This window comes from Canis aureus, chromosome 25, assembly GCF_053574225.1.
Source record: "Canis aureus isolate CA01 chromosome 25, VMU_Caureus_v.1.0, whole genome shotgun sequence".
Taxonomy (NCBI): Eukaryota; Metazoa; Chordata; class Mammalia; order Carnivora; family Canidae; genus Canis; species Canis aureus.
Genome location: NC_135635.1, coordinates 1,792,877 through 1,804,154, shown reverse-complemented (window position 1 = coordinate 1,804,154; position 11,278 = coordinate 1,792,877). Strand labels below are relative to the sequence as shown.

At 51.6% G+C, this 11,278-nt stretch overlaps 1 protein-coding gene across 5 annotated transcripts; it reads left to right on the top strand.

Annotated features, from left to right (window-relative positions):
- Nucleotides 1–2,011: 2,011 nt before the first annotated feature.
- Nucleotides 2,012–8,940, top strand: AMHR2 (anti-Mullerian hormone receptor type 2). Of its 5 annotated transcripts, none has more exons than XM_077869864.1 (11): nt 2,471–3,141; nt 3,565–3,623; nt 3,859–4,050; nt 4,313–4,390; nt 4,576–4,712; nt 4,821–5,051; nt 6,591–6,705; nt 6,848–7,020; nt 7,222–7,369; nt 7,539–7,675; nt 8,563–8,940. In XM_077869864.1, the coding sequence occupies exons 1-11, from the start codon at nt 2,783–2,785 to the stop codon at nt 8,770–8,772; spliced, it is 1,839 nt and encodes a 612-aa protein (XP_077725990.1). In that variant the 5' UTR covers nt 2,471–2,782; the 3' UTR covers nt 8,773–8,940. The 5 variants fall into 5 exon arrangements, with proteins under 5 accessions (XP_077725992.1, XP_077725993.1, XP_077725990.1 ...); XM_077869865.1 differs by having other exon boundaries at nt 3,003–3,141; nt 3,441–3,623; XM_077869866.1 differs by lacking the exon at nt 7,539–7,675 and having other exon boundaries at nt 2,012–3,141; nt 8,563–8,767.
- Nucleotides 8,941–11,278: the final 2,338 nt, after the last annotated feature.

The window sequence follows — 11,278 nt, the reverse complement described above, 5'->3', positions numbered from 1 at the left end:
GGGTGATTTTCTGCTTCATATCTCATACCTCTTTCTCCTGCTCACTCCCCCTGCTCCCAACACACACTTTGTGTTCATACCTCTGTGCCTTTATTCTTGATGCTCCCTTTGCCTGTAATCATTACCCTCCTTTTACATATTTTCAGTGTTTACCTTTGAGACAATTTGTCCTTTTCTCTTTGAAACCCTCTAGGTACTTTTCTATGCCCTAGACAGAATTAACTTATTTGATCTTTCTGCTTATATAGCTCCTTGCTCATACCCCTAGTCTGACCTGTAATTTTCTGGTTGCTTGTTGACATATTTTCCTGCCTTTCTAGACTATGAGATTCTGGAGGGCAGGAAGCACACATCTATTTGTAGGCCCAGCACCTAGTGAAATTCCTTTTTTTTTTTTTTAAGATTTTATTCATGAGAGGCAGAAACAAGCAGAGGGAGAGGCAGACTCCCGTGAGTAGCCCGATGAGGGACTCGATCCAGGAACCCCAGAATCAGGACCTGAACCAAAGGCAGACAGTCAACCATTGAGCCGCCCACACACCCAGAAATTCCTTTTTTTAAGACTGAGACCTTAGGGTGCCTGGCTGGTTCAGTCGGAAGAGCATGCGACCCTTGATCTCAGAGTCGTGAGTTCAAGCCCCATGTTGGGTGTGAAGATTACTTCAATAAAAAGAAAGGAAGGGAAAAAAGGTTGAGACTTAATATTTTCTGAGTTGAATGAATAAACAACTCACTTTAGCCCTGTAGACAGGAGGGTCAAAGGTAACTTACTGGGCCACTGCACACTTGAATCAGGATCCTGGTGAAGAAGGATCTTTGTGTATGTGGAATCAGGGAGACTATTTCTATGCTGGGGTCCTTTCTCAGGACCTTCTTAATCCCCCAACATTCAGGCTATTACCCCTTGTATCACCACCTCACCTCATAAACCTGGCTAGGATGTTTCTGTCTTTGAAAGGACAGAAACCAAAAAAACCTTGGTGGTCATCCATTCAGAAACCAGAAACCTTGGTGGTCATCCAAGGCTTTGGGTAAGGAGACTGCCTCCCTGCCTCATCTTCACCTCGCTTCCCTCTGGAGGAGGTAGTCTCCTGAGACACTCCAGACAGAAGAAGCTATTTGACCTTCAACTCCCCACCTGCCCTCCAAACCCCCACCCCCACCCCCCACCCTGCCGCCAGACTTATCTGATCTGGAAGCTGGTGAAGGAAAATAGCTGTAACTAAGTGCAACATTCCATCTATCTCACTGGCAGAGGCCTGCAGACTCTCCGAAGGTCCCAGGGAAGGATGGGCAACTGCTCATCTGCCTCTGGCTCTAGTCATTTCTCTGGCTGCTCCTTTACAACACTGGAGCTTTTACTCTCTCCGTCCCTCCTGCAGGCCCCCCAGGAGAAAAGGCTCCAGAATTAGAGAGTTCATACTTACACCCTCAGTCCTGGTCTAAGCCAGACCATTCCCAGGAAAGTTTTCTAGGCAACCATCGGGGGACAGAAGGCTAGGAAAACAGGGAACCAGTCCCCTCTGACTCTGAGTCTCATGGGAGCCAACAGCTTGCAGGTTGGGAAATGATTACCTATTAATGTAATGCCTTACTCTGGGGAAGAGTGTGGTGCAGTTGGACTCCTGTCTCCTGCTGCAGCACAAGCTATAGGCTTCTTCCATGCAGCACACCCTGGGCTCTTCCTTCACCCTATACAGTCCCTGAAGCTTAATAAATATAGGAGGTGGACGATAGATGCTAGTCTTTAGAGGAGACTCTTTTGGGATCCCTGGGTGGCGCAGCGGTTTGGCGCCTGCCTTTGGCCCAGGGCACGATCCTGGAGACCCGGGATCAAATCCCACATCAGGCTCCCGGTGCATGAAGCCTGCTTCTCCCTCTGCCTATGTCTCTGCCTCTCTCTCTCTCTCTCTCTCTCTCTCTCTCTCTGTGTGACTATCATAAATAAATTTTAAAAAAATAAATGTTACTTTAAAAAAAAAAAATAGAGGAGGCCCTTTTGCCCCTCCAAGCGCCCTTTCTCCTATGTCTGCTGACCTCTGGTGGTGGTAGTTTGAACTGTACCCTCCTTTTCCAGTTAGTGGCCTGCTCACAGGTAATGGTGCATATTTTCTCAACAATCTAGATCCAAATATTCAAATACTGTATCAAACGGAAATACTTTTTAATGCTGAATTTTTAAATTTGTGTTCAGGCACCATGGAATAAGATAAAGAACAGGGCCTGGGCTTTGGAATCAGACTTAACTAGGTTCAAATCTGCTGTTTCCTAGCACGGTGACCTTGGGCAAGTTACCTAAACTCAGCTTTCTTACCTGTGCAGTGAAAACAATAATAAATACCTCAACGGGAGCATGAGATGAGACGATTGTAAAATGCATAACCCTAGCTCGGCCCTAGCACATAGGGGCTCAATAAAAGTTTTTTTTTTTTTTTTTTTTTTTTAACCTTCTCAGTAATAGTGATTTTTTTTTTTTCAGTGTATGGCTCAATATGATTTTTAAAATTTTGGTAACATAAAATTTCCCATTAGCCCATTTTCAATGTGACTTTTTTATAACTCTTTTCTGATTCTGGAGTTTGGAAACTGAAGTCAACTTTAGTATCGTCTGTGAAGCCTGTCTGCCCAGAGAGCTGCAGATCCGAGCCCTGAAAAGAAGGGATCTTGGGCATAGCTGAATGGCTTAGTTGACCTCATTCTGGTTTCTGGCCTGGGAAGGGCTGACAGTATCCAGCACTTTCCTCCAGGGTCAGCAAAGTGCAGAGGCCTGAGGTTCCATGTCATGGGGTTCTCAGCTGGGCCTCCAAGACCCCTTCCTCCCACTTTGCAGAGAAAAGAGGAGGCAGCCGGCTGCAGAGAAGAGGATATGAGATTGGTTCTCTGCTCCTCCCTCTCCTTGCTTTTCCCCACACCCATCCTCTCCCCCACAGCAGCCGTCTCCCCCACAGAGACTTGGGAAGAGGGAGGGGGGCGGAGTTGGGGACGGAGGGATCAGAAGACCCACAGCGCCCTATATCTGAGGGAAGCTCTGGCCCAGGGCAGCAGTGCTGGTTCATGCTCCCCTCTTCATGCTGCTTGCCTCCTCCAGCATGATGCTGGGGACTCTGGGCCTTTGGGTACTACTTCCCACAGCTGTGCAAGGTAAGTGTCTACAGGGAGGGGCAGGGCCTTTCCAGCTCACCCACTGAGGGAAAGGGGGACTTGAAGCAGCAGCCACCCCTTTGGAAGAATGAGTGGGGTGGGTGAATGAGGGCAAAAGGTAGAGCATGTGTCCCCAGGGTGAGGTCAGGTTCCACACCTCTGCTGATCCTGTTTGCTCACAGCTTTGCCATGCTGGCCCTGGGATATGAAACCTGTTTTGTCTCTCCCTTGGGCTGCTGCTTTTGCCCCTGCATTCATTCCTATCTTGAACCCTCCCCTCTCCCCACCCTGGGCCACAGCACCCCCAAGCAGGCGGACCTGTGTGTTCTTTGAGGCCCCTGGAGTACGGGGAAGCACAAAGACACTGGGGAAGCTGCTAGATGCAGGACCAGGGCCCCCCAGGGTTATCCGCTGCCTCTACAGCCGCTGCTGTTTTGGGATCTGGAACCTGACCCAAGACCAGGCACAGGTGGAGATGCAAGGTGAATGGCAAAGTATACAGCAGGTGATAGCTAGGGTGGGAAACAGGTACATCCTGGGGTGGGGGTGACAGCAGTGGGAGAGGAGGAGAAATGGAATGTGTGGAGGGAAAGAAAAGCCGTGTGAGATGGAGGGGATGCCTCTGATAGAGAAGGGGGTTATCCTCTCTGTTCCTAGACCCAGTTATGCTTGCTCGCCCTTTCTCTCCCTTTCTCTCTTCTAATCCCACCCTATCAGGATGCCGAGACAGTGATGAGCCAGACTGTGAGTCCCCCCACTGTGACCTGAGCCCCCGAGCCCACCCCAGCCCCGGGTCCACTCTCTTCACCTGCTCCTGTGGCACTGACTTCTGCAATGCCAATTACAGCCATCTGCCTCCTCCAGGGAACCCTGGGACCCCTGGCTCCCAGGGTCCCCAAGCTATCCCAGGTAGCCATGCAGGGGGCTGGGGCTGGAGGCTGGGGCCCAGGTTAGGATGAGAGGTAGAACCAAGGCTGGTTCTCACCCTACCCCCATCCCAAGTTTTCCTCCTCCTGGCCTTGAGAAGTTGGTTGCCCTAGTGACTGGGAGATAAGGGGCTTGTGACCAAGGTGGGGGTGGGTCCAGAAGCAAGTTCTCTGAGGAAGGGGAGAGGAACAGAGTGGATTTGGGGCAAGGCTCATCCAAGCTGCATTCTTGGCTTAACGTCCAGGCGAGTCCATCTGGATGGCGCTGGTGCTGCTGGGGCTGCTCGTCCTGCTGCTGCTGCTGCTCGGCAGCATCATCTTGGGTACTGATCTACTTCATGCCTCCCTCGTGACCCCAAGTCACTGCCCCAAAGCTCTGACTCCTCTCCAGCTTCCCCTGACCCCGTGGTTCTGAGATCTCTAGAGCCTGAGCCCACTGCCTCCACAAAGCCCCTTTCCCAGTCTCCCCGCCTGTGCACCCTGACCCAAGAGCTCCCTTCTGCCCCAGCCCTGCGACAGCGGAAGGCCTGCAGCGTTCAAGGTGGGCCAGAGCCGGGGCCAGAGCCGGAGCAGGAGCCGGAGCCAGACTCAGGCGGGGACTGGAGTGCTGAGCTCCCCGAGCTGTCTGAGCTGTGTTTCTCCCAGGTGCCTGGGGAGGGGGCCGGGTCCTCCAATCCCTCCCAGGGTGTGCTGGGGAGGAAACCTGGCCCCGCGACTAGCTGAGGCTGGCACCCAGCACTGTGTTTCCGCCAGGTAATCTGGGAAGGAGGCCACACGGCCGTGTGGGCTGGGCAGCTGCGAGGCAGACTGGTGGCCATCAAGGCCTTCTCCCTGAGGGCTGTGGCCCAGTTCCAAGCGGAGAGAGCGGTGTACGAACTGCCAGGCCTGCAGCACGACCACATTGTCCGCTTTATCACCGCCAGCAGAGGGGGCCCTGGCTCCCCGCCCTGTGGGCCCCTGCTGGTACTGGAACTGCACCCGAAGGTGAGGACCAAGGGACGTCTGTATGCATTTGCCTGTGTGTGTATGTGGGTGCTGGATGGCCGCGGGGCCCCGCTCGTGCTTATTCATCTGCTTCAGATTTCCTCTTCTCTAGACGTTCAAAATGATTTTGTCTTCTTGGTTCATTAGACAAGCAATATTTGCTAATATTTTTAATTTATGAAATAGAGATAGAGAAGGAGAAATCAAAACTACTCATGTTCCTGGGACGTCTGGGGGGCTCATTGGCTGAGCATCTGGCTCTGGCTCAGAGGCATGATCCTGGGGTCCTGGGATAGAGTCCCACATCAGGCTCCCTGCAGGGAACCTGCTTCTCCCTCTGCCTGTGTCTCTATCTCTCTCTCTTTGTGTTTCTCATGAATAAATAAATAGAATCTTAAAAACAAAAACTACTCATATTCCCAACCTTAAGGAAAATCATTGTTAAAGAAATACGTCCAGGCTTGGCCCTCCAAACTCACTGACACAGTCATTCAAGAACCATGTACCACACCTCCTGTGCTAAGACAAACAGCCTAGCCCTTGCCTCTGTCGATTGTGTAGAGTAGTGCGGGAGACAGAGTGAATCAGGTAAACACAAAAATAAGCATCAGATGTCAAGGGCATAAAGTGCTAAGAGAGGAGGTACTGTGAGATAAGAATAAGATGTGACTCAAGGGGAGGGTCATGAACAGGAAGGATGAAGAGGACAAGGTGGGCAGGGACCAGACCACACCTGGCCTTGTGGGCCTGCTAAGGACTTGGGGACTTTATTAGCCCCGTCATCTTCTCTCTCTGAAATCTTGAATTCTGAGAAGTCCCCTCTTTGACTATGTGTCTCAATGCCCAGCTCAAAAATCTCTGCTTTCTTGGGTTGGTTTGTTTGTTCAACTTCCCCGGCACACTGAAGGCACCCAGTAATGTTTGTTGAGTGAGAGACACTAATCTAATGCTCCTTCCCCTCCCAATTTCCACTTGCTCCCCTTCTTTCACTCTCCTACCTGGTGGCTCTCCCATGGGCCGGCTCTTCCCTACAGGCCTGACGCCTCAGGCCAGGTGGCTCACGAGGGGTACCACCACTTAGCTCACTTTGCCTCTCTTGCTTCTGTTATTGCCTCAAGTCCCAAGTCAGGATGACGTAGTTACTAGTGAGTGATCCTAGAGTCAGACCACTTGGGTTGAAGCTCTACTTTTTTCTCACCAAGTGACTTGCAAGTTTATTTAGCTTTCTTCCAAGCACCTGGTCTATAAATGAGGCATGTCAGGAGTACATTCTCTCCTAGGGTTGTTGTGAGGATTAGGATTACAGGAGGCCTGGCACATAGTAAGCGCTCAGACACTTGAGTTAGGGCTACTGTTTTTCCCATCAGTCTGACAGATGCATGTTCTCACTCCTCCCCTGCCTCTTGTCTCAGCCTGGATGGATCAGTGTGTAGGTCTGTTGGGAGATGAGAGCAAGGTCTCTAGATTGATCTCTGCACCTTGGGGTGGATCAGCCACCTCCAGGTTATGTGTCCTCTTCTTCTCTCTGCTGCTCCCCAGGGCTCCCTGTGCCAGTACTTGACCCAGCACACCAGTGACTGGGGAAGTTCCATGCGGATGGCACTGTCCCTGGCGCAGGGCCTGGCATTTCTCCATGAGGAGCGCTGGCAGGATGGTGGGTGAACTGGAAGTAGGAAGCTATGGGCATCAAGAGCTACGCTGCTGTGTCTGGTTCTCCCTTAGCTTGAAGGGAAAGAATTGGGTCAAAAGAGAAAGGAAGAAGACCCACGCCCCTTCAACCTTGGCTTCTCCCACAGGCCAATACAAACCAGGTATTGCCCACCGCGATCTGAGCAGTCAGAATGTGCTTGTTCGGGAGGATGGGTCGTGTGCCATTGGAGACCTTGGCCTTGCCTTGGTGCTCCCTGGCCTCACCCAGCCTCCCACCTGGGCCCCTACTCAACCCCGAGGCCCAGCTGCCATCATGGAGGTGAGTACCCTGGATGAGGGTGAGGCCTGGGATCATGGCGGTGTTGCTGATGAAGATGTGTCCTTTGCTGTGGCAACAGTGCGGCAGTACCTACGGAGTTTGGGACATTGCTGAGTCTAGTTGGGGGGACGTCGCATGGACCAGTGTTGTGGTGAGGCTTGCCAGGAAGGTGATTCTTGGCCTCCACACCTTTCTCTCCAGGCTGGCACCCAGAGGTACATGGCGCCGGAGCTCTTGGACAAGACTCTGGACCTACAGGACTGGGGCACGGCCCTCCGACAAGCCGATGTTTACTCTCTGGCTCTGCTCCTATGGGAGATCCTGAGCCGCTGCCCAGATTTGAGGCCTGGTAAGGATGGGTGTGACAGCAGTCCCTCTCTCCCCAAGCCCCATACCTCACCACTCCTTCTATGTCCACCTACCTCCTGCTGCGGGAAGCCCTGCCCTTCTCCCTCTTGGACTTTTCACAAGGAGGCTCCCCAGGACTAGTTGACCTAGCCCTGTGCACCTTTCCCCAGACAGCAGACCACCACCTTTCCAACTGGCCTATGAGGCAGAACTGGGTAGCACCCCCACCACCTGTGAGCTGTGGACCTTGGCCGTAGAGGAGAGAAGGCGCCCCTGTATCCCATCCACCTGGCACTCCTTCACCACAGTAAGAGGCCACCTGCCAGTGGGCTGGGGGCCTGGAGAGTATGGACATGGGCTTCGAGGACTTGTCTACTGGGACCAGCCCAAATGCTCCTATCTCCTCTCATCTGCCACCACTCCCCATCTCATGTTCAGCTGGAGCTGGACAAACTTGCTCTGTACCTCAACTCATCCTCTTCCACCACAAGTCCTACACCCCATTCCTGAGACAGAGACCGACACCTTCCTCCTGCTCAGACTTGCCTGGTCTGTCTCTCTTCTCTCCACTGTCGGTTAGCCCTATTTCTCAGTCTCCTCCTCCAGGAAGCCTTCCTTGGCCTTGTTTCTGCCCTGAGCTCTGTTCCCATGATGGTCCTCTCCTGGCACACTGGAACCCACCATTTAATCCAGTAATTCCTCACCCTGTCTCACACATCTGTGTTTCTGCCATGATCCAATAAAAGCCAGTCCTAGGTTTTAAGGGTTAAAAAAAGTGGCCAAACAGTGAAATTTCAGGATCTGTATAATTAGTTTCCTAACAGGAAGCCCCTTTCCCTGCTACCTGGCCTGAAATTTCCACTGCAACAAGTGTCTATTGGGTTAAGTATTGTTTAGCTAAGACCCTGGTTGCCTGAAAGGAAGGAGAGTAATTTCCCATCAGTGTGTTAAGTCATTAATCTGAATCAGCTCCTCAGAGGAAAAGGTTGACCCTCTGGAAGACACCCAAAGAACCTGTCTCATAGGGAGCAAGATGCAGAGAGCTGGATTTGGGGGAGCGGGAAGGGAGGGGGGCTCCAGAGAGGATCAGAAGAGGAGTGTTGAAAACAGGGTAGTGGTGGACACCTCTTAACTCTGGGGCTACTCAGGGGGCCACTTCCAGGATTAAGCCTGCTTCCCGGTCATTCTTCCCAGGACCCTGGCAGCCTGAGAGAGCTGCTAGAGGACTGTTGGGATGCAGACCCCGAAGCACGGCTGACAGCTGAGTGTGTACAGCAGCGCCTGGCCGCCCTGGCCCGTCCTCAAGAGGCCCAGCCCTTCCCAGAGAGCTTCGCCCATGGCTGCCCACCCCTCTGCCCAGAAGACTGTCTCTCAGCTCTTCCCCACTGCCATTCCCCCTTGTAGGCCTCAGCTGGATGTCTGCTACTTCAGCGTTCAGCTAGGCCCTTGTTCCAGGAATCCTCCTGTACCATCTCTCACCTGTAAACGCGCAGTTATGTATAATCTATGTTCGTGCAAACATAAATCTGGTGGTCGGATGCTCGGTGCTCCGCCTCACCACTGCCTGTCCTACCTGCTGAATGCTTGGATCCTTCTGCGCGCATCCTGTACACTGCAGTCCCAACCAGGGAGAAGGGGTGGGTGAGAGATAAAGTCAGCTTGATTTCCACGTCCTTGGGCCTTCCCCGCTTCATGTGATCCGGGGCTCCTCCGGTCTCTCTTTTTCTCCTTCTCTAACACAGGCCTTCATTTGGTGGGATCGCATGGCGGGCACTGGGGGAAGATGACATCACTGCTTGGCAGGTGCTCGGAGACTCACAGCTCACCTGATTGGGGGCACTGCCTGGGGTACTGGGGGAGTGTCCTGTCTGAGGCTTGAGTGGGAAGGCCTCACAGAACACAGGAAGCTTGGGTTTTCAACCAGCAGTTTTCCAGGCATGGTGGGGGCAGGAGGCACAGGGTCTTGAGGGGCAGTACAAAGCAGCAAGGAGCCTGGGTAGCAGAAGTGTCGGGTGTGTGAAGGAGAGAGCGGAGACGTTCTGTGGAAAATCGTAGGCAAGGCCTTGTGAACCCTACTGAGTTCTTCCTTCATTTCTTTTTGTGCCTTCTCTACTGGCTTTTCTTTCCCACCCCAGGCGCCTTTCATACTGGGTGCCCCTCAGGGACATTTCACACTGGCTCCCTGGTTTATAGCTCTAGTTCAGTTTCTTTTCTTTCTTTCTTTCTTTTTTCTTTTTTAAGTGTTTTTATTTTTTATTTTTATTTTTTTTAGTAATCGCTATACCCAAAGTGGGGCTTTACCTCCTGACCTCAAGATTGAGGACCCCACCCCACCCAGTCCTATGCTCCTCCGGTTGAGCTAGCAAGGCACCCCACCCCAACCCACCCAGTTTAGTTTCTAACTGAGTGGTATTGGGCAAGTTACATTCTCTCTCTGGGCCCTCAGGTTTCTCATTTGCTAAATCAGGGGGATGAGGCCTTCTGGTCTAACTCCAGGAGAACAATGGGAAGGCTTTGACTTCACTACAACAGGATTGATTCCTGGTCAGTGAGCACTGAGCCCTGTGTCTTTGAGCAAGTTACCTACCCTAGGAATCTGTTTTGTCATGTATAAAGTATGGGTAAGAATATCTACGCTGCTTGCAGAGTTGATTCAGGGTAAACAAGAAGGGGTGATGGGTCTTGTGTAGCACCTGGCCTCAGTGGACACTCTGGACATGGGAACAGTTGTGAATGAACATTGAGATGCTCTCTTGTCCTTTTGTATGTTGGTTGCTCCAGCATTAGCATTAATAAAGTAGAGCCTGTCTACTTTCAAGCCCTAAGACTTCACTTTTCTTCAGAACCCCAATTCTCGGGGATCCCTGGGTGGCTCAGCTGTTTGGCGTCTGCCTTTGGCCCAGGGCGTGATCCTGGAGTCCCAGGATTGAGTCCCACGTCGGGTTCGCGACTTGGAGCCTGTTTATCCCTCCTCCTGTGTCTCTGCCTCTCTCTCTTTATCTCTCTGTGTCTATCAGAAATCAATCAATCAATCAATCAATCTTAAAAAAAAAAAAAAAACCCTAATCCTCTACAAGACATTACCACCTGAAATTAAACACATCAATAGCCAAGCTCCGGCGTCCCCCTCACCAACAGGGCTGCCTTCCCCTCTTCCCTGGCTCTCAAGAGCACCATATTTCTCTATCTCTTAGTAATCTCTACACCCAACGTGGGGCTCAAATTCATGACCCTGAGATCAAGAGTCACATGCTCTCCGACTGAGCTAACCAGGCCTACTACACTAAGTTTCTCTTGGTCCTAGAGGATCCCAACAAGGAAGGTGTTTTGTCTCTTCTGTGACCCCAACTCATCCCACCCATATCTAGTCAATTCTCAACTGGGGTTGCATGGGTAGGGCCTGCTCTGGGCACCAACTGTCTTTTTCTCCTCCTAGGCTAGCAGGCCCTAACTATTACAATTGCCTCTTGACCACCTATTTTCTTTCCAATCTTGGTTAAAAACTATGCTCTGAATAACCTTTTTTTTTTTTTTAATAACCTTTAAACGTAACTTTTATTTTTTTTATTTTTTTATTTTTTTTAAGATTTTATTTATTTATTCATGAGAGACAGAGAGAGAGAGATTGAGAGAGAGACAGAGACACAGGCAGAGGGAGAAGCAGGCTCCATGCAGGGAGCCCGACGTGGGACTCGATCCCAGGTCCCCAGGATCAGGCCCTGGGCCAAAGGCGACACCAAACTGCCGAGCCACCTGAGCTGCCCTAAACGTAACTTTTATTAGGTGTTGCCTCTGCCCAACAGTCTACTTGCCTTTTTCATGACAATCCTGTAAGCATGAGCACCACTTACAGAGGAGGAAACCAAGGGCTCAGAGAAGTTTAGAAATGTGTGCAAGGCCTCATTGCTTT